The 23,209-nt window shown below is 44.6% G+C and overlaps 1 protein-coding gene across 4 annotated transcripts in view; it reads right to left on the bottom strand.

Annotated features, from left to right (window-relative positions):
* Positions 1-23,209, bottom strand: part of LOC139416331 (voltage-dependent L-type calcium channel subunit alpha-1D-like) — a 90,204-nt gene that overhangs the window by 42,588 nt on the left and 24,407 nt on the right. For all 4 annotated transcript variants that reach the window (XM_071164849.1, XM_071164847.1, XM_071164848.1 and 1 more), the window contains exons 4-7: positions 6,366-6,505; positions 5,401-5,540; positions 4,941-5,093; positions 1,152-1,348 (exon numbers count right to left, since the gene is read on the bottom strand). In XM_071164849.1, the coding sequence (XP_071020950.1) occupies positions 1,152-1,348; positions 4,941-5,093; positions 5,401-5,540; positions 6,366-6,505 (630 nt within the window). The remainder of the gene's footprint in view (positions 1-1,151; positions 1,349-4,940; positions 5,094-5,400; positions 5,541-6,365; positions 6,506-23,209) is intronic.

Raw genomic sequence — 23,209 nt, 5'->3', positions numbered from 1 at the left:
ATCTCACCTTCCACATCGCTGTGGCGTGGCAGCAGGATTTCCCTTCAACCGCAATGCATGTGAAACCAGCAGTCAGTACCTCGCCCTCCATGCTAGCTAGCACCCATGCTTGGTGGGACTGGCTCCTCAGACTGGCTCGGCTCGACATCGGCTTTTCGGAAGATCCACTTATCTTCGTCTCCGAAGGACTTTGCCAGAACGGTCCCAACTTTATCGCTGTTTAGATACTGGTAGGCTTCTTAGCTTTTTAAGTTTTTCCATAGCCTGATCATCAACAGCAAGAGAGTCAATGATTTATGCGTATATTTTGGCTCACTTTATGGATGGTCACAGACGGTTTATATCAGTATCCCAGCCAGTGATGAGTCCTTCTGGGTGGGGTACTGTTTGTCCGTCTCTTCTCATAAATTGACTTTGGGAATACTTCCACTTTATACTTTGGGGATCCATCCCAGTCTTAACTTGTATTAGTAGTATTATTGCAGTAGTTGATTCAGTTAACAAAATTAATGCAGAAATATGCTATTGACAGGGTTTCTAGTGGAGCGCGCATATGAATTATGATAATGCACGACCGCGGGGGAAGTTGTATCCATAGTTTCCGCATTTCTCTTCCGTGTTTTAAAAACCTTGAGGTGGATAACTGCCAATCTCATCTCCCCATTCCTCCTCCGTGTTCAGTTCATTCTCAATCCCTTTCATGTCTGTCGAGTGGCTGCATCTCTCTTCCACTCCCAATGTCACCTTCACCCCATTCATGGCTTCAATAGCACGGCATCACCATAGTAACCGGTACATGAACGAGAAGAGAGGACAGTACCGATAGAGAGGGAGGGAGAGTCATTTGGCGGAGAGAGAAAAGGAGTAGAGACGCAGGGGGAGGGATAAGCGGAGGAAAGAGAAAGGGAGGTAGAGATTGGGCAGAGAGGTAGGGTACAGACACAGGTTAAGGAGAGAGGGAGAAATAGGTGGAAGGTCAGAGAGGGGAGGTGGGGAGTATGTTTGTGTACATTATTTCTGCAAGTTGGATTTGAGTGGAGCTCATCCAGTGTTAGCGATGAAGCTAATCTAACACTGTTGAAACCTCTGTTACTGTAAGTAGAGATAGCTTGCTAGTTGCTAGCTGGGTGTGGTTCATAAAGCAGCCTCACCCAGTACAGAACATCAGTCCAGCCCTCCATGGTGATACACTGGAAAACAGTGAGCATGGCAAACAGGAAGTTGTCAAAGTTGGTGATGCCACCATTGGGCCCGTGCCATCCTTCCCTACACACAGTCCCATTCATCCTGCACTGGCGCCCATGGCCTGACACCGCACACGGAACAGGCTCCTCCTCGGCCAGAATACCTTTAGTGCATATAGAGAAAGGGAGAGAAAGATAGGATGTAAGGCCGGAAAATAACTTAGTAAACAATGATGCATCGCATCAGATGCATGATATCAGAGTGTGTTTGCCATATGAGAATATCAAATACATCCTGTGGTGTAAAAAGGCACTGGGACGCACAGAAAAGTGTGGCTTTATGCAGTTTTGCTTGTCTTGTTTACAGATACACATTCTATAGGTATAGTGTACAGTGTTAACACATAATTCTCATAGCACACTAGCTCATCAGAGGCTCTCTCGTTCTCTCTCTCACACACACACACACACCCACACACACACACACACCCCCGCCATTACACGCCACAGTCCCTAACTCTCTGCTGATGTTGCATGTACAGTGCCTTGCAAAAGAATTCACCCCCCTTGGCGTTTTTCCTATTTTGTTGCATTACAACCTGTAATTTAAATATATTTTTATTTGGATTTCATGTCATGGACATACACAAAATAGTCCAAATTAGTGAAGTGAAATGAAAAAAATTACTTCAAAAAATTCTCAATAAAAAAAACAGACAGGCAAGCATATGTATTCACCCCCTTTGATATGAAGCCCCCAAATAAGATCTGATGCAACCAATTACCTTCAGAAGTCACATAATTAGTTCAAAAAGTCCACCTGTGTGCAATCTAAGTGTCACATGATCTGTCACATGATCTCAGTATATATACATTTGTTCTGAAAGGCCCCAGAGTCCACTAAGCAAGGGGCACTATGAAGACCCAGGAGCTCTCCAAACAGGTCAGGGACAAAGTTGTGGAGAAGTACAGATCAGGGTTGGGTTATAAAAAAAAAACAGAAACTTTGAACAACCCACGGAGCACCATTAAATCAATTTTTTTTAAATGGAAAGAATATGGCACCATAACAAACCTGCCAAGTGAGGGCCACCCACCAAAACTCACAGACCAGGCAAGGAGGGCATTAATCAGAGAGGCAACAAAAAGACCAAAGATAACCCTGAAGGAGCTGCAAAGCATAGGACCACTTTAAGCCGTACACTCCACAGAGCTGGGCTTTACGGAAGAGTGGGCAGAAAAATATAAGCAAACATGTTTGGTGTTCACCAAAAGGCATGTGGGAGACTCCCCAAACGTATGGAAGAAGGTACTCTAAAATTTAGCTTTTTGGCCATCAAGGAAAATGCTACAGTGCCTTGCGAAAGTATTCGGCCCCCTTGAACTTTGCGACCTTTTGCCACATTTCAGGCTTCAAACATAAAGATATAAAACTGTATTTTTTGTGAAGAATCAACTACAAGTGGGACATAATCATGAAGTGGAACGACATTTATTGGATATTTCAAACTTTTTTAACAAATCAAAAACTGAAAAATTGGGCGTGCAAAATTATTCAGCCCCTTTACTTTCAGTGCAGCAAACTCTCTCCAGAAGTTCAGTGAGGATCTCTGAATGATCCAATGTTGACCTAAATGACTAATGATGATAAATACAATCCACCTGTGTGTAATCAAGTCTCCGTATAAATGCACCTGCACTGTGATAGTCTCAGAGGTCCGTTAAAAGCGCAGAGAGCATCATGAAGAACAAGGAACACACCAGGCAGGTCCGAGATACTGTTGTGAAGAAGTTTAAAGCCGGATTTGGATACAAAAAGATTTCCCAAGCTTTAAACATCCCAAGGAGCACTGTGCAAGCGATAATATTGAAATGGAAGGAGTATCAGACCACTGCAAATCTACCAAGACCTGGCCGTCCCTCTAAACTTTCAGCTCATACAAGGAGAAGACTGATCAGAGATGCAGCCAAGAGGCCCATGATCACTCTGGATGAACTGCAGAGATCTACAGCTGAGGTGGGAGACTCTGTCCATAGGACAACAATCAGTCGTGTATTGCACAAATCTGGCCTTTATGGAAGAGTGGCAAGAAGAAAGCCATTTCTTAAAGATATCCATAAAAAGTGTTGTTTAAAGTTTGCCACAAGCCACCTGGGAGACACACCAAACATGTGGAAGAAGGTGCTCTGGTCAGATGAAACCAAAATTGAACTTTTTGGCAACAATGCAAAACGTTATGTTTGGCGTAAAAGCAACACAGCTGAACACACCATCCCCACTGTCAAACATGGTGGTGGCAGCATCATGGTTTGGGCCTGCTTTTCTTCAGCAGGGACAGGGAAGATTGTTAAAATTGATGGGAAGATGGATGGAGCCAAATACAGGACCATTCTGGAAGAAAACCTGATGGAGTCTGCAAAAGACCTGAGACTGGAACAGAGATTTGTCTTCCAACAAGACAATGATCCAAAACATAAAGCAAAATCTACAATGGAATGGTTCAAAAATAAACATATCCAGGTGTTAGAATGGCCAAGTCAAAGTCCAGACCTGAATCCAATCGAGAATCTGTGGAAAGAACTGAAAACTGCTGTTCACAAATGCTCTCCATCCAACCTCACTGAGCTCGAGCTGTTTTGCAAGGAGGAATGGGAAAAAAATTCAGTCTCTCGATGTGCAAAACTGATAGAGACATACCCCAAGCGACTTACAGCTGTAATCGCAGCAAAAGGTGGCGCTACAAAGTATTAAGGGGGCTGATTAAGTGGGCTGATTAATTTTGCACGCCCAATTTTTTCAGTTTTTGATTTGTTAAAAAAGTTTTAAATATCCAATAAATGTCGTTCCACTTCATGATTGTGTCCCACTTGTTGTTGATTCTTCACAAAAAAATACAGTTTTATATCTTTATGTTTGAAGCCTGAAATGTGGCAAAAGGTCGCAAAGTTCAAGGGGGCCGAATACTTTCGCAAGGCACTGTATGTCTGGCGCAAACCCGATACCTCTCATCACCCCGAGAACACCATTCCCACAGTGAAGCATAGTGGTGGCAGCATCATGCTGTGGGGATGTTTTTCATCGGCTGGGACTGGGAAACTGGTCAGAATTAAAGGAATGATGGATGGAGCTAAATACAGGGAAATTCTTGAGGGAAACCTGTTTCAGTCTGCCAGAGATTTGAGACTGGGATGGAGGTTCACTTTCCAGCAGGACAATGACCCTAACCATACTGCTAAAGCAACACTCAGGTGGTTTAACGGGAAACATTTAAATGTCTTGGAATGGCCTAGTTAAAGCCCAGACCTCAATCCAATTGAGAATATGTGGTATGACTTAAAGATTGCTGTACACCAGCGGAACCCATCCAACTTGAAGGAGCTGGAGCAGCTGGCTCTACAAAGTATTGACTCTGGGGGGGTGAATAGTTATGCACGCTCAAGTTTTCAGATTTTTTTGTTGTCTTATTTCTTGTTTGTTTCACAATAAAAAAATATTTTGCATCTTCAAAGTGGTAGGCATGTTGTGTAAATCAAATGATACAAACCCCCCAAAAATCAATTTCAATTCCAGGTTGTAAGGCAAGAACATATGAAAAATGATTAGGAGAATGAATACTTTCGCAAGCCATTGTAAATTATAGATCGATAACCTAAGCCTGTCTTTTTATGCAGTACTGACATGCAATAAAAAGCTGGGAAAAGTTTAACTTCAAGTAACGGACCGAGACAGGCCGGTTACAGGACGCAGGCCCTTACCGGTGCCCACCAGGTAGCAGGTGGCGTGCATCTTGCCGATGAAGAGTTCGAGGCCGATGATGGCGTAGATGATGATGACGAAGAGGACGAGCAGAGCGATGTGGAGCAGAGGAACCATGGCTTTAATGATGGAGTTCAACACTACCTGTAAACCTAGAGACATGGAGAGAGAAGGGTCAGACACACACACACACACATACACACAAGATGGAAGCAGGGACAGTGTAAAGCTATGAAGACATCCATTTAATATATCCATTGAGTATATTATGAGGAAACTCATTCAGTATTTGTATACGTTATGTCCAGATAGATTTCAGCCTGTATAGGCTGCTATATGGGTATCAATAAAACTTGAGATTGAGCTTGAACTAGAATCAGAAACACAGATCAATTACTACATAATGATTAATCTCTAGAGTCTAAATTTATTAAATATTCTGGTGCCATGGCAACTCACTGGGTACTCCTGAGACAAGGCGGAGGGGGCGAAGCACCCGGAATGCTCGGAGGGCCTTGACGTCGAAGCCTCCCGGCTTACCCCCCTGGCCCCCGGCATCGCCCTCTTTGGTTATCACCTCCAGAACTACACTGAACAACCTGCGGAGAGAGGGAGGAAAGAGGGAAGGGGAGAGAGATATCATAGAGATCACAGACAGAGATGCAGATGACATCATTGTAAAATACAGCCCTGAGGCTTTCTGAGCTCTCTGGTGACAGAACTTTGATTTATCTTAGTGATCTTTTCTGGGCCATACTGTTGTGTGTGTGTGTGTGTTTGAATTTAATAAAAACACATGTAAAATCAACATTGCGCCTACCGCTATGTAATGTGTGTTTTAGACAGACGCTGTATGAGTGTCTGTCTGACGCCTAGTTTGTGTGGCAAACAAACTCCTCAATATAAATATTTGTTTCTGTCAATTTTGAGTATATAAAAATATCATAAAAAATTCAATGAACTACCATTACAGAAAGGCACCAAAAATGAGAGGAAAGAATGAGCAGAATGCCCTTCAACAAGCACTCAGACCAGAGACCAGACCAAATTGTTAGGTGGATTATAATTAATGGACATTTTTGTAGGGGTTGATACATTTTTCTTTGGGGCAAATCAAGTCTGACATTTTTAAGTGGAAATCACTCACTTTTAGGAGCCTTTTTAAACCTTGAATAAACAAAGAATGATCAAATTAAGATACGGCATCTGTAAGTCTTTTTATAAGAAGTGGGTTCAATAACCTTTTTGCAACCCTTAAGGATATCTTTTTTTCTTGAGTGCACCTTCAGTGGTCCATACTGGGCTGTAATGATGTACCTTGGCATCAGTAGGAAATGGAATACTCATGTGTGTGTGTGTGAATTACTCTATGACTCTGTCTTGGGGGAGCCATTAATTTCAACTTAAACAGTGGTGGTACTCACCCTACTATGACAATGACAAAATCCAGCATGTTCCATCCGTTTCTTACGTAGGAGTTCTGGTGCATGACTAAACCATACGCTATGATCTTCAGAAAGGTCTCTATAGTAAAGATGATTAGGAAGGCATATTCTACTGTTTCCTGTGGGGAGGGAGGGAAAGAGAGGGGGGGGGGAGAGAGAGAGAGAGGGCCATTAAACATGAAGGATGTGAATAATAAATACAATAACAAACACTTTTCAAGAAGAAGAAGTCTGATTGGTTCATTGTGAGCAGGCAGTAATGGTTGAGCCAACAGGGTTAAACTGTGCCGGGGAGATCGTCATTCACCAACACCTGGCCCAGAGCAGGGATTTGATCAATGATGAGGATTCAGTTACAGTGGTGGAGGATGGAATATGCCAGAAACAACAGACAGAGATGTGGGGGAAAGAAAGAATGAAAGTGACAGAGAGAACAGGTTGCTAATCCAGTTAGACAGATAAAAGTTTGGTGAAAACAACATTCATGTCACTCATTGGATGATTGACGATCATAATCTCTATTTTTCCCATCATGCCTGGTGGTGCAGAGCCACACAGACAGACGATTGGAAGGTGACAGGGCGTGAGGTCTGGATTAGTGCGGCGGGAAGGAATAGCCTGAACAAAGCAGCCTGATTTGTGTAATCCTGAGGAGAGCCTCTGAATTACTCAATTCCTCTACTTGGCCTTCATGTTGTTCACACCCGAGAAAAGTTGTTTTGGGTCGACACATTGGCATTCTCTTTTTAAAAACCAACCTGCCGTGGTCTGGGAAAGCATTCGATCTCACCTATAAACAAGCCTGTGGTCAGAATACACCTCTGTATTCAAATAATTGTGGGCACAATGCAAAGCAACACTTTTCCCCACCAACAACCCACACCTCAGTGAATTAATTGAAGGAGCACAAAGTCAACATTCGAAAACTGTCATCTCCCGTTTGTTGCGTAATGCAAATGTTACCAGGGTAACGGCATGAGTTTGACTTTTAATACCGATCAGAGAGCATATCCCTGTATCTGGCAGAGATTCCCACATCATTCAAGGCCTCTGCTTTGTGATTTAGCAGCAGGCTTTAAAGAGCCATTAAGCCAGCCAGTCAGCCTCAGCCTCTGTTTCTGGCCTCCGCGTTGATTCAGTACAGTACAGGACGTAATGCAGCCAGACAGACAGCAGACATTTTCACACAGGGATTAGCTAATGTAGAGTAATACAGAGTTAGAACAGCTTTACCTGTTAGGATGCTAACGGTACAACAACGTAGGGACTGTCTAATGAATGGATAGGAAAAGCTGCTTTATAACAAAACAAGCAAGCTTTTGATTCGTGAATGTTTGTTTTCTGGTCACGGTGTCCCCCTCCCAGACTGCAAAGAGCCTTGGCGTGACCCTGGACAACACCCTGTCGTTCTCTGCAAACGTCAACGCAGTGACTCGCTCCTGCAGGTTCATGCTCTACAACATCTGTAAAGTAAGACCCTTACTCACACAGGAAGCAGCGCCGGTCCTAATCCAGACTCTTGTCATCTCCCATCTAGACTACTGCAACTCTCTGTTGGCTGGGCTCCCCGCTTGTGCCATCAAACCCGTCCAATTACCCAGAACGTCGCAGCCCGCCTGGTGTTCAAGTTCTCCCATGTCACCCTGCACACTCCACTGGCTTCCAGTTAAATCTCTCATCCACTGCAAGACCATGGTGCTTGACTATGGAGCTGCAAGGGGAACTGCCCCTCCCTACCTTCAGGTTGTCCTCAAACCTTACACCCCCAGCACTCCGTTCTGCCACCTCTGCTCTCGTGGCCCTCCCACCCCTGCATGAGGGCAGTTCCCACTCATCCCAGTCCAAGCTCTTCTCTGTCCTAGCACCCCCAATGGTGGAATCAGCTTCCCCCTGAAGCTAGGACAATAGAGTCCCTGCCCGTCTTCCCGGAAACGTCTTAAACCCTACCTATTCCAAGAGTACCTAAAATGAGAAGCCTAAGTAGCGCTTATAAATAAACGTCCTGCCGCCACACACCCAGTACATAAGTATACAACAGACACAGTCTCCAGTAGTCTGATGGTGGCCCAGCATCTCCACGTGACGACGCTAGCTGCCTCACACTGATAAGAGCCGTGAACGCACACGTTTGAACTGCTTGAATGTGTGTCCCCTTCCTCACTCATCTCCCCTTTGTTTGCTTCGGTCCAAAATGGCCCCTTTTTCTGTTCTGTTCTGTCTCCAGCTGACAAAGTAGACCTGCCCACTTCCTCTTTACAGTAATAATCACGTCTGAATGGAAGCACTTAGCCAAGCTCTGACGCTGTGGCAGCCACGGAGGCCACGTCCGCCCCGCTGCTGCCTTTGTGACCTTAAGTCACTGTGGGTGACTAGGAGCGATTGCAGCCAAGTGACAATAGAGACAGAATCTGTGTATTCTGTGGAGGGAGGAGAGGAGCAGCATCTCTCCATTAGACAGCCATTGTGAACAGCCAGCCGACAGATAGAACATCAGCTAATAGAACGTCAGGGAGGGAGTGGAACCGCTAAGAATATGGAACATCCGCTATTAGTGACTAATGGAACAGCTGAAGATGGGAACACAAACACAACAGCCAAAACTGGACCTGCAGCTGATAGAGCTGCATCAAACAGAACAGTTCCAGTGTGAGATCTGTTCCAGGGTGAGAACAGTTCCAGTGTGAGATCTGTTCTGGTTTGAGAACAGTTCTGGTGTGAGATCTGTTCCGGTATGAGAACAGTTCCGGTGTGAGATCTGTTCCGGTGTGAGAACAGTTCCGGTGTGAGAACAGTTCCGGTGTGAGAACAGTTCCAGTGTGAGATCTGTTCCGGTGTGAGAACAGTTCCAGTGTGAGATTTGTTCCGGGGTGAGAACAGTTCCGGTGTGAGAACAGTTCCAGTGTGAGATCTGTTCCGGTGTGAGAACAGTTCCGGTGTGAGATCTGTTCCGGTGTGAGAACAGTACCGGTGTGAGAACAGTTCCAGTTTGAGTGTCACGCCCTGATCTGTTTCACCTGTCCTTGTGCTTGTCTCCACCCCCCTCCAGGTGTCGCCCATCTTCCCCACTTATCCCCTGGGTATTTATACCTGTGTTTTCTGTCTGTCAGTGCCAGTTAGTCTTGTTTGTTCAAGTCAACCAGTGTTTTGCCTCAGCTCCTGCTTTTCCCCAGTCTCTCTTTTTCTTGTCCTCCTGGTTTTGACCCTTGCCTGTCCTAACTCTGAACCTGCCTGCCGTCCTGTGCCTTTGACCTTACTCTGGATTATCAACCTCTGCCTGATCTGACCCTGAGCCTACCTGACGTCCTGTACCTTGGCCCCACTACTCTGGACAGCTCCCTGCCTGCCTTGACCTGTCGTTTACCTGCCCCCGTTTGTTGCAATAAACATTGTTACTTCAACACAGTCTGCACTTGGGTCTTACCTGAAACCTGATAGTGAGAACAGATCCAGTGTGAGAACAGATCCAGTGTGAGAACATATCCAGAGTGAGAACAGATCAAGTGTGAGAACAGATCCAGTGTGAGAACAGAGCCAGTGTGAGAACAGATCCAGTGTGAGAACAGATCCAGTGTGCGAGAGCCAGAGCCAAGTGATGATGAGGGGGTAACAAGAGGTTCAACTCTTCATCCATTGTTAGTGGAGGAGCTGTTTCCCCTATACAATGTAAAGCACTTTGAACACTTGAGAAAGTGCTAGCTATGTATGTGTATATACTGTAAAATCCAATCCATCATCAATGGAGGAGTGGAACAGTATCCTAAAATATGTCAGAAACAGGACCCTAGCAGCCACTGTGACTGACCAAATCACGGGATGAGAGAGGCATGAACCAAACCACTGCCAAAGGAATACTTCAATGACTTTTGACTTAAGGACTGGTAGACCATAAGCATTAAATCCCCACGTTTGGGTCCAACCCCAAACTGAAGTTGTTGATCCAGTCCACTAATCAAAGTCTCTGTAATGCTTTTGAATAGTCTGAGACTGGCCCTCATCAGTCTTAATACTCAGTAGGCTACGTCCTACTCAGCAAAGAATACATTACACTCACTGTGGGTTGGTATTATGGGTTCTCAGAGGGAACAATCTACACTGAGTGTGCAAAGCATTAAGAACACCTGCTCTTCCCATGACATAGACTGACTAGGTGAATCCAAGTGAAAGCTATGAACCCTTATTGAGGTCACCTTTTAAATCCACTTCAATCAGTGTAGATGAAGGGGAGGAGACGGGTTAAAGAAGGATTTCTAAGCCCTGAGACAATGGAGACATGGATTGTGTGTGTGTGCCATTCAGAAGCTGAATGGGCAAGACCAAATATTTAAGTGCCTTTGAACAGGGTATCGTAGTAGGTGCCAGAAACAGTGGTTTTGTAACTAGAACTGCAACACTTCTGGGTTTTTCCACACTCAACAGTTTCCTGTGTGTATCAAGACTGTTCCGCCACCCAAAGGACATCCAGCCAACTTGACACAACTGTGGGAAGCATTGGAGTCAACATGGGCCAGCAAGACCTTGTATAGTCCATGCCCCGACGAATTGAGGCTGTTCTGAGGGCAAAAAAAATGTGTTTTGTACACTCAGTGTATATGCATTTAAGTTATGTTTCATTTTGTCTCAATGTAAACATTTTATTTAGTGCCTACAGTAGATTTATTTATTTATTTTATTTATTTATTTATTTTACCTTTATTTAACCAGGTAGGCAAGTTGAGAACAAGTTCTCATTTACAATTGCGACCTGGCCAAGATAAAGCAAAGCAGTTCGACAGATACAACGACACAGAGTTACACATGGAGTAAAACAAACATACAGTCAATAATACAGTATAAACAAGTCTATATACAATGTGAGCAAATGAGGTGAGAAGGGAGGTAAAGGCAAAAAAGGCCATGGTGGCAAGGTAAATACAATATAGCAAGTAAAACACTGGAATGGTAGTTTTGCAATGGAAGAATGTGCAAAGTAGAAATAAAAATAATGGGGTGCAAAGGAGCAAAATAAATAAATAAATTAAATACAGTTGGGAAAGAGGTAGTTTTTAGGGCTAAATTATAGGTGGGCTATGTACAGGTGCAGTAATCTGTGAGCTGCTCTGACAGTTGGTGCTTAAAGCTAGTGAGGGAGATAAGTGTTTCCAGTTTCAGAGATTTTTGTAGTTCGTTCCAGTCATTGGCAGCAAAGAACTGGAAAGAGAGGCGACCAAAGAAAGAATTGGTTTTGGGGGTGACTAGAGAGATATACCTGCTGGAGTGTGTGCTACAGGTGGGAGATGCTATGGTGACCAGCGAGCTGAGATAAGGGGGGACTTTACCTAGCAGGGTCTTGTAGATGACATGGAGCCAGTGGGTTTGGCGACGAGTATGAAGCGAGGGCCAGCCAACGAGAGCGTACAGGTCGCAATGGTGGGTAGTATATGTGGCTTTGGTGACAAAACGGATTGCACTGTGATAGACTGCATCCAATTTGTTGAGTAGGGTATTGGAGGCTATTTTGTAAATGACATCACCAAAGTCGAGGATTGGTAGGATGGTCAGTTTTACAAGGGTATGTTTGGCAGCATGAGTGAAGGATGCTTTGTTGCGAAATAGGAAGCCAATTCTAGATTTAACTTTGGATTGGAGATGTTTGATATGGGTCTGGAAGGAGAGTTTACAGTCTAACCAGACACCTAACTATTTGTAGTTGTCCACGTATTCTAAGTCAGAGCCGTCCAGAGTAGTGATGTTGGACAGGCGGGTAGGTGCAGGTAGCGATCGGTTGAAGAGCATGCATTTAGTTATACTTGTATTTAAGAGCAATTGGAGGCCACGGAAGGAGAGTTGTATGGCATTGAAGCTTGCCTGGAGGGTTGTTAACACAGTGTCCAAAGAAGGGCCGGAAGTATACAGAATGGTGTCGCCTGCGTAGAGGTGGATCAGAGACTCACCAGCAGCAAGAGCGACCTCATTGATGTATACAGAGAAGAGAGTTGGTCCAAGAATTGAACCCTGTGGCACCCCCATAGAGACTGCCAGAGGTCCGGACAACAGACCCTCCGATTTGACACACTGAACTCTATCAGAGAAGTAGTTGGTGAACCAGGCGAGGCAATCATTTGAGAAACCAAGGCTGTTGAGTCTGCCGATGAGGATGTGGTGATTGACAGAGTCGAAAGCCTTGGCCAGATCAATGAATACGGCTGCACAGTAATGTTTCTTATCGATGGCGGTTAAGATATCGTTTAGGACCTTGAGCGTGGTTGAGGTGCACCCATGACCAGCTCTGAAACCAGATTGCATAGCAGAGAAGGTATGGTGAGATTCGAAATGGTCGGTAATCTGTTTGTTGACTTGGCTTTCGAAGACCTTAGAAAGGCATGGTAGTATAGATATAGGTCTGTAGCAGTTTGGGTCAAGAGTGTCCCCCCCTTTGAAGAGGGGGATGACCGCAGCTGCTTTCCAATCTTTGGGAATCTCAGACGACACGAAAGAGAGGTTGAACAGGCTAGTAATAGGGGTGGCAACAATTTTGGCAGATAATTTTAGAAAGAAAGGGTCCAGATTGTCTAGCCCGGCTGATTTGTAGGGGTCCAGATTTTGCAGCTCTTTCAGAACATCAGCTGAATGGATTTGGGAGAAGGAGAAATGGGGAAGGCTTGGGCGAGTTGCTGTTGGGGGTGCAGTGCTGTTGACAGGGGTAGGAGTAGCCAGGTGGAAAGCATGGCCAGCAGTAGAAAAATGCTTATTGAAATTTTCAATGATGGTGGATTTATCAGTGGTGACAGTGTTTCCTATCTTCAGTGCAGTGGGCAGCTGGGAGGAGGTGTTCTTATTCTCCATGGACTTTACAGTGTCCCAGAACTTTTTTGAGTTAGTGTTGCAAGAAGCAAATTTCTGCTTGAAAAAGCTAGCCTTGGCTTTTCTAACTGCCTGTGTATAATGGTTTCTAGCTTCCCTGAACAGCTGCATATCACGGGGGCTGTTCGATGCTAATGCAGAACGCCATAGGATGTTTTTGTGTTGGTTAAGGGCAGTCAGGTCTGGGGAGAACCAAGGGCTATATCTGTTCCTGGTTCTAAATTTCTTGAATGGGGCATGTTTATTTAAGATGGTTAGGAAGGCATTTTTAAAAAATATCCAGGCATCCTCTACTGACGGGATGAGGTCAATATCCTTCCAGGATACCCCGGCCAGGTCAATTAGAAAGGCCTGCTCGCTGAAGTGTTTCAGGGAGCGTTTTACAGTGATGAGAGGAGGTTGTTTGACCGCTGACCCATTACGGATGCAGGCAATGAGGCAGTGATCGCTGAGATCTTGGTTGAAGACAGCAGAGGTGTATTTAGAGGGGAAGTTGGTTAGGATGATATCTATGAGGGTGCCCGTGTTTAAGGCTTTGGGGAGGTACCTGGTAGGTTCATTGATAATTTGTGTGAGATTGAGAGCATCAAGTTTAGATTGTAGGATGGCTGGGGTGTTAAGCATGTTCCAGTTTAGGTCGCCTAGCAGCACGAGCTCTGAAGATAGATGGGGGGCAATCAGTTCACATATGGTGTCCAGAGCACAGCTGGGGGCAGAGGGTGGTCTATAGCAGGCAGCAACGGTGAGAGACTTGTTTTTAGAGAGGTGGATTTTTAAAAGTAGAAGTTCAAATTGTTTGGGTACAGACCTGGATAGTAGGACAGAACTCTGCAGGCTATCTTTGCAGTAGATTGCAACACCGCCCCCTTTGGCAGTTCTATCTTGTCTGAAAATGTTGTAGTTTGGAATTAAAATGTCTGAATTTTTGGTGGTCTTCCTAAGCCAGGATTCAGACACAGCTAGAACATCCGGGTTGGCAGAGTGTGCTAAAGCAGTGAATAGAACAAACTTAGGGAGGAGGCTTCTAATGTTAACATGCATGAAACCAAGGCTATTACGGTTACAGAAGTCGTCAAAAGAGAGCGCCTGGGGAATAGGAGTGGAGCTAGGCACTGCAGGGCCTGGATTCACCTCTACATCGCCAGAGGAACATAGGTGGAGTAGAATAAGGGTGCGGCTAAAAGCAATAAGAATTGGTCGTCTAGAACGTCTGGAACAGAGAGTAAAAGGAGGTTTCTGGGGGCGATAAAATAGCATCAAGGTATAATGTACAGACAAAGGTAAGGTAGATGTGAGTGAACATGTAAACATGCAGCACACAAATAATGTTTTTTTATTTTTTTAGTTAGGTTAAATAGTGCCTGTAGTGTTTTTCTGACAGGTGGAGTCCTGAGTGTTGCACCCGTGGGACACGAAGAAGGAACACAGAGCCGACTCTCTCAGTGAACTCTCTCTGAACCCAAACTGCTCTGCTGCATCCAAATAAACCAATCTAAATTAAACCGAGGACTCAAATAAAACATCCGGTCCTTGTCATACAACATCTGAACGATTGATGCTAGAAACGATTTATTTTCTAAAAGAATCCTGCACAACAAACTAATGAAAAGGGACTGTTAATATACTGTCAATGGAGGAGAACAGGGCCATTGGATAAGTGTGTGTGTGTGTGTCTCATCTACACAATTCCACCAGTGTTCTTTATCTCTGTAGTCCTGTTGGCGCAGTAGTGCTGTTGGTCAGTGCAGGGTGTTCTTCTTTTGCTGTGGAAGGAGAGGGAGCTCTCCTAGCATACAGTCCATAGCCCAGTGACCAGAACAGCAGAATGCCGCTTTCCATCAATACATGGCTTCCATAAGTGTCATTTCTCAAGGACAAGTGAGAGACTGGGGGAGAGTGAGAAAGTATACGTGTAAGTGTGAGAAAGGGACATAGAAAGAGTGAAGACAGACCGATAGTGAGAGAGAGGAAAAAACAGTGAATGGGAGACGGAGGAGAGAGAGAGAGAGACTGGAGGAAGAAGAGCAGCAGTGTGCTCCTCTTTTCACTGTAACCCTGTCTGTCACCCACCCACCCGCAGGCCTGAGCTGCTCAAATCACTCATCATGGTCCAGCCATGTACTCAGAATAATCTACCATCCCATCAAATATATCAATCACTCAACATGGCAAAATGGTGTTGACAGATTTAAACACCCAGACTGATGCTTGTCTGCAGATGGAAAGAGGTGGAGCCCACTACTGGATAATCCTGGAAAGGTATTGGGGTTGGGGTCAGTTGCATTTTCAATTCAATCAATCCATTAAGTGAATTGTTTGAAATTAAAGCTGAATTGACCCCAATCAGGACAGGTAGTCAAAGTATCTGAGGTATCCTCTTTTGAACATTTGGGTTTATGGGCTGGAGGCAGGCAGGGAGAGAGAGGGAGAGGGGGAGAAAGAGTGAGAGAGAGAGATAACACTGACACTGTATATAAATGTGGGACACCAACTACATGGGTGGGCCAATCAAATTGATTCAGTTTAAGTGAACTTAGGGAGATACTGTGGGGGGGGGGGGGGGGGGGGGGTCACTGTGTTTTCTGCTCAGTCTGACTCTTTGTTTCTCTCTCTCTCTCTCTCTCTCCCTCTCCCTCTCCCTCTCCCTCTCGTTCTCCCTCTCCCTTTCTCTGTGTTTCTGTGTGTTTGGGATCGATAATTTCGCAGGGTTGGGTGGACAGCGTCACACATTACCTGCTAGATGGATCAGCTGGGAGCACTGGTAGAGTGGTTGGCATACCAGAGAGGGTTTGTGCCATGCCATCTGAGCGTCTGACGCCGATCAGAGTGGACAGACCCAATGCCACTTGGATGAGCACAAACCACAACAACCTCTACCTTGGATCACATGGTACCTCCCGAATTGTCGGTGTCACATGATGACAACGTGACGTTAGTAGCAGAGACAGTAACTATTACAATAACTACTACAGTAACTATGGCCAATAGGCTTCTGGTGATGATAGAATATCTTATGGGTCATTGTGGACAGTTGCTTTGAGGATGATGAATAATGAGATACAGATTACGTGTGTGTGTGTGTGTGTGTGCAGTGGCGGCTCTAGCTTGTATGGCTCCCTGGGCGAACCCCCGCTTCAGCCCCCCCCCCCCCCCCCCCAAATAAATAAATAACAAAGACAAATAGAAACAAACTGTAGTATATAAATACACATAAAAAGATAATTAAACTATTACACTATTACCCTATTGCTAAAACACACAAATAAAACTAAAATTGCACAAATCCTATATCACACAAATACACAAATAGAATAACTCACTTATAAAGAGAGCCTGATTATTACACTATTGCACTTCAAACGAGAAACACACAAACTAAATTGCACAACTGCCATCTGAACCCTGACCTTTCTTGCCTTTCTTGATTCAAAGTCATCAATTACATCGTCATAAGAAATCTGCCCAGCAATTGCATGGTTAATACTGATGACAGCAAGGCCACGAAGGCGTTCCTGTGACATGGTGGACGTCAGGTAGGATTTGATGAGCTTCAGCTTTGAAAAGCTCTTCTCTGCTTCAGCTACGGTCACTGGATGAGTAAGACACATTCTGAGAGCAGTCCACAAATGTGGATACATTTCTAAGAGCTCCTTTTCGTGTATAAATATCAGCAGCTCAAGCAGGGTCATGGTCTTCGCTGGCAAGTCAGGCAAGTTCTTCAGTTCCTGTGCGAGCTCTCTGCCATCCAAGTCTGAGTGTTCCTTATAGTGCAGTGTCATACTAAGGGCATCACATTGTTCTGTCAGCTCCTCATTTGAGAAACTTTGGAAGGTTGACAGCACTCCAAACTTCTCTCCCACATTTTCCAATGTTGCAAATCTTTCCTGAAGGGCTTAGGTTGCAGCATCAACAACGACATTGAAAAATGTGGACTTTGTGGACCTCAGCCTTTTTTTGTTGTAGAACGGCCCCTACATTCATACCCTCGCAAATATCCTTGGATGACGTTTGTGCAGTCATAAAGCCTGTCGCCCTGTAGTTGCTGAGACCTCTCTCTGTCTTTCTGAGAAGACTGACTGCAACATCCACATGCATACTGGGAGACTGCATCAGCTTGCTCACCTGTTGTATCTGGCTCCAGATGTCATACCACATGACTGTACAGGTGCTGAAGCAGTATGATCCCACCTCCCCTGACAAGGACTGGGTCTCAATCGTTTTCACATGGTTCACTTTGGTTTGATCCCTCACCTCAATCAGTGCCTCTCTCACCGCTGCTGCCTGATACCTCAGTGGCTCGACACTCTTAACTTCTCTCTCCCACCTCGTCTCAGTCCACATCTCCAAAGTGATGTCCACATGTTTTTTCAGGATGGCCTGCCGCTGTGTGGAGGCTGAGAACAAGGTGGCCAAGGTGCCAAAATAACCGGTGGCATCGACAGGACTTTTAGCAGCATCAGCCACAACCAGGTTCAATGTTTGAGCCCCACATGGCACAAATAGAGATCTTGGATTCATTTCCAGGAGTCTGGCTTGGACACCTTTGTTTGGACACGGTTAAGGTGCTCTTTCATGACTGGATCAAATTGTGCCGTCAGTTCAACCTCTTTGAGGAAATGTCCATTTGATGGAGAGTACAGTGTTTCTGTGTGTCCCCTTAGTGACAGATTTCTAATTGCCAGAGACTGCACAATAGCAGTCAGACGTGTCAACACCTCTCTCCATCTTATCCTCTCAGCCTCCATGAGTGCTCATTGCCAGTTCTTTCCATGTTTTCATGCAGTTTGGTGTTCTGGACTACTGTCGTGTGAAGTCAGCAAAGAACTTGCATGTTTCCAGTCTGTCAGTCCTGAGTTTGCTAAATTAATTTTCTTCTTAGAAAAGTGTTGCTTCTTTCAGAACACACCAACCAACTTCTATAGATTTATTTCACCAGTCACCAAGGTCTTCCTGAAATACTGGTGGTGGCAACTTCTTCCATCACTCTCATTCCTTGGGAAAACAAATTGAGGAGGTACCTCACTTGGTCCTCTGCAAACTAGTTCTGTCAGTCAGAACTGAAGGCCAGTAAGCAGCAGGATTTGGTGGGGCCTCTGCTACAGTCATTTCTAATGGAGAGCACATGGGCATTAGTTACACACACACTTCGCCTGACATCATGGGAAAATCAAAAGAAATCAGCCAAGAACTCAGAACAAACTTGTAGACCTCCACAAGTCTGGTTCATCCTTGAGAGCAATTGCCAAACGCCTGAAGGTACCACGTTCATCTGTACGAACAATAGTACGCAAGTATAAACACCATGGGACCACGCAGCCGTCATACCACTCAGGAAGGAGACGCATTATGTCTCCTAGAGATGAACATACTTTGGTGCGAAAAGTGCAAATCGATCTCAGAACAACAGCAAAGGACCTTGTGAAGATGCTGGAGGAAACAGGTTCAAAAGTATCTATATCCACAGTAAAACGAGTCCTATATCGACATAACCTGAAAGGCCGCTCAGCAAGGAAGAAGCCACTGCTCCAAAACCGCCATAAAAAAAAGCTAGACTACGGTTTGCAACTGCACATGGGGACAAAGATCATACTTTTTGGAGAAATGTCCTCTGGTCTGATGAAACAAAAATAGAACTGTTTGGCCATAATGACCATCGTTATGTTTGGAGGAAAAAGGGGGAGGCATGCAAGCCGAAGAACACCATCCGAAACGTGAAGCACGGGGGTGGCAGCATCATGTTGTGGGGGTGCTTTGCTGCAGGAGGGGCTGGTGCACTTCACAAAATAGATGGAATCACGAGCAAGGAAAATTATGTGTATGTATTGAAGCAACATCTCAAGTCATCAGTCAGGAAGTTAATGCTTGGTAGCAAATGGGTCTTCCAAATGGACAATGACCCCAAGCATATTTCGAAAGTGGTGGCACAATAGCTTAAGGACAACAAAATCAAGGTATTGGAGTGGCCATCACAAAGCCCAGACCTCAATCCTATAGAAAATGTGTAGGCAGAACTGAAAAAGCATGTGCGAGCAAGGAGGCCTACAAACCTGACTCAGTTACACCAGCTCTGTCAGGAGGAATGGGTCAAAATTCCCCCAACTTATTGTGGGAAGCTTGTGGAAGGCTACCCAAAATGTTTGACCCAAGTTAAACAATTTAAAGGCAATGCTACCAAATACTAACTGAGTGTATGTAAACTTCTGCCCCACTGGGAATGTGATGAAAGAAATCAAATCTGAATTTTTACTAGGATTAAATGTCAGGAATTGTGAAAACTGAGTTTAAATGTATTTGGTAAAGGTGTATGTAAACTTCTGATTTCAACTGTACATGTCATTATGCACAATTTATCACATTTTGAGAACAGGAACCAAATAATCCACACAACCTCCTTGGCTAATTCTAGGCATAAGACACCCGAAAAGACTCAATATATCACAAAAGATACAAAATATCAGCATAATATAGACAGACGTCTTTTAAGTTAGCCTACAGCATTGGAAATTCCCCTTACTGAGCTCAGGACCTAGTCAATACAATCACAGAAAACCTTAGTTAGGTTGTAATCGTTTTGCTGCAGGCTACACACATTATCATGATGACACTTGGTGAAATTATATCAAATGTTATGTAAGCTAGTTGGACAGAAAACGGAATATTGTCGCCCTATGTGTTATAGCATAGCAAGCAACATAGCAACATAGGCTAGTATAGCAATTATGTTGGTTAGCCTATTTCATTACATACATAATATTATACTCGTAAAGAGATGACATAGCTTTATCTTTGCACGTTTCTCCTCTTCTTCTTTCCTATTTTTCCTAAACCCGGGCACCTGAAGTCTTAGACCTTTTCTTATCCATTTGGCACTGGAGCATCAATACGTTACCCATCCCCCCCCCCCCCCAACACTAACCAGTGCAGACTGGTTTTATATTATTCTTAACGATTTCACACAAACCAGAATGAAAAGCAACAACGTCTGTGAAACTATATATTCACAGTATTATGAAGGAATTGTGGCTTATTTGGTAGCATTTTGTCGTGTCACTGATTTTAGCACTGTACAAAGTTAGAGGTGTGCTATTTGATAGATTCCCCCGCTCCCCCTACATCGGGTTTCCTGTGGGAGACCTGAGGTCAACCCCCGCCCACCTCCCCATCTGCCTGGGAGACCTTCCCAGGCAGAAGCCTGCCTAGCTCACAACCTAGAATCAGGGCACCCACTCCGACAGGGTTAATTGACCCACAGTCCCACACGGTGACATGATATCATTGACGTGTGACGTGCAAATGAGTGCTAGAAAACCGATCGCGCAAATGTCACCATTCCGAATATTTTTGTGCGGGTGCCCCATGCCGCCCCCAGCAAGATGTCGCCCATACCTAAATCCTCCACTGTGTGTGTGTGTGTGTGTGTGTGTGTGTGTGTGTGTGTGTGTGTGTGTGTGTGTGTGTGTGTGTGTGTGTGTGTGTGTGTGTGTGTGTGTGTGTGTGTGTGCGTGCATGCGTGCGTGCATGCGTGCATGCATGCTACTGTAAGTAACCCTGAGGCCCTGATGTAGTCCAGTAGCAGGCTGTGGGGGTAATCAGGCCTTATTAGCTCTGCACTGATTGAACTGATGAGATGAATAAGAGCCAGAATGGTGGACAGTGTGTTGCAGACTACAGCAGAACACAGTAGGAAGAGAGAGTGACTGCTGAACAGAGGAGCCCCACATCTCCACCATTAGCACCACTCCAATAGCCATTTACCTCCTACTTGCTATAAAAACAGCAATCCAAAACCTCAATACAAGCAGATATGACAGTGAACCACAGTTACAACACTCCCTCGTGGAATGTTCTATGGAAGCGCAATAAGCAAAGGACCTCTTCTGAAAAGAAGTTTCAGGTTTTCTGTCACCTCACCTCCCACGCAGACCTATTGTTATTTGTCAACAACGACAACAGGCGCTAGATACAAATCTGACTCTTCTCTCCTCCCCCCTCATTGGCTAAGTACTCTGCACAGTAAATATCTTAACCTATTCTCTACCAGCTACAAAACTGTACTGCCCTATGGAGGGAGGGAGAGAGGGGGAGAGTGCTGTGGGACTGAATGGGGTCTAATCTACAAATGATATCCTAAAAGAGGCAGGGTTGATCGGTTTTGTGTGTCCCACCGTTGGGAGTAGAGTAGGGTGCAGTAGAGCTGGCCTGGCCTGGAGGTGAGCGACCCTGAGGTCAGTACTGCTGATCTATGGGCACATCTCCAAATGCAGCAACAGCATGGAAATCAGACATCCTCATGGTCCATCCTTAAGCCAGACGGACATCTCCCTCACTAGTGAGGGAGCTAGCGTTAAACAAAGACCGTGTGTCTATTTACTCTGACTCTTCCAACACTACACATGTCAGCACCCACAGCTAGTGAATTCACCGCAACCCTAAACAAAGAGTTGCAGTCAGTTTTAAGGATCTAAGGATCTAAAATCAAAAGCATTGTATTTGGTACAAATCACCCCCTAGGTACTGGACCTCAGCTGAATCTGGTAATGAATAATGTGATTGTTGAGCAAGTACTACCCCTACACGAAAAAACACATGTCCAATAGCTGTTTTCACAAGCTGAGCTTACATTTCACATGTGAAACCATATTACTACATTTAACGTTTGCATGTTAACACCACCTTTTCACATGTGAGGAGAACGTTTTCACTTCATGTGATTTGCCGTTTCACATGAGAAATGTGTAGTTTCACATGTTAAAAAAACGTTCACATGTGAAAATCATAATTGCCGTTTCACATGTGGATCACTTTCACATGTGGAATTGCAAGATCACATGTGAAAGAAAATCTAATTTGCAGGTTCACATGTAAGAAAACTCCACATTTACTCCAATGTTTGTAAGCAAAGTCAATTTATAGCCTAAAAACATGGTTAAAACTCTAATTTAGATATCAAGGATGGTCAGTCCTCGCATCCATAGCCCCATCCCTCAGCTTTAACAGAAACTTTGGCGGGGAGAAAACTTTGTTCATGTCATGTTCTGACCTTAGTTATTTTTGTTATGTCTTTGTTTTAGCATGGTCAGGGCGTGAGTTGGGTGGGTTGTCTATGTTCCTTTTTCTATGTGGTGTTTTTGTGTTTGGCCTGGTATGGTTCTCAATCAGAGGCAGGTGTCGTTAGTTGTCTCTGATTGAGAATCATACTTAGGTAGCCTTTTGGTGTGGGTGATTATTTTCTGTTGAGTGTTTGTATTCTGCACCAGACAGAACTGTTTCGGTTTCGTTCGTTCACTTTGTTGTTTTTTGTTCAGTGTTCAATTTCGTTATTAAAAATATGGACACTTACCTTCTTCTACCGACGACCGTTACAGTTCATGCTTCAATTTAAAGATTGCTGCTTTAAACACCTTTCATAGAGTACCTGGATGGGAGACCAGATGTAGCTGGAAGTGGTGAAAATCATCATGTGAAAATTCACACCTGTGTCCAAAAACCAAGTGTCTGACTCGTGATTCATTTTTTTAATTGTAAGGGTAATCTTCTTGGTGTTTTACTAGATTGTAACCTGTCATGGTCAAAGCATATTGATTATATTATTGTAACGATGGGGAGAGGTTTGATCTTTGATAAAGAGATGCTCTGCTTTTAACATCACACACAACCAAACTAGTCCTGCAAGCTCTGGTTTTGTCGCATCTTGACAATTGTCCAGCTGTATGGTCAGGTCTTGCAAAAAACGACCTAGAAAAGCTGCAGCTGGCCCAGAACAGAGTAGCACGTATGGCCAATGTCAATATCATACATATCAGTCTCGCCTTGTCCAGAGTGGAGGAGAGATTGACAGCATCACTGCTGGTCTTTGAAAGAAGTATTGATGTGCTGAAAGTACTGAATTGTCTGTTCAGCCGGTTAACAAACAGCTCAAATACTCATACATACCCCACAAGACATGCAATCGGGGGTCTCTTCACAGTCTCCAAGTCCAGAAC

This window comes from Oncorhynchus clarkii, chromosome 9, assembly GCF_045791955.1.
Source record: "Oncorhynchus clarkii lewisi isolate Uvic-CL-2024 chromosome 9, UVic_Ocla_1.0, whole genome shotgun sequence".
Taxonomy (NCBI): domain Eukaryota; kingdom Metazoa; phylum Chordata; class Actinopteri; order Salmoniformes; family Salmonidae; genus Oncorhynchus; species Oncorhynchus clarkii.
Note: the sequence above shows the minus strand (reverse complement) of the source record. Positions and strands in the feature narration are given on the sequence as shown.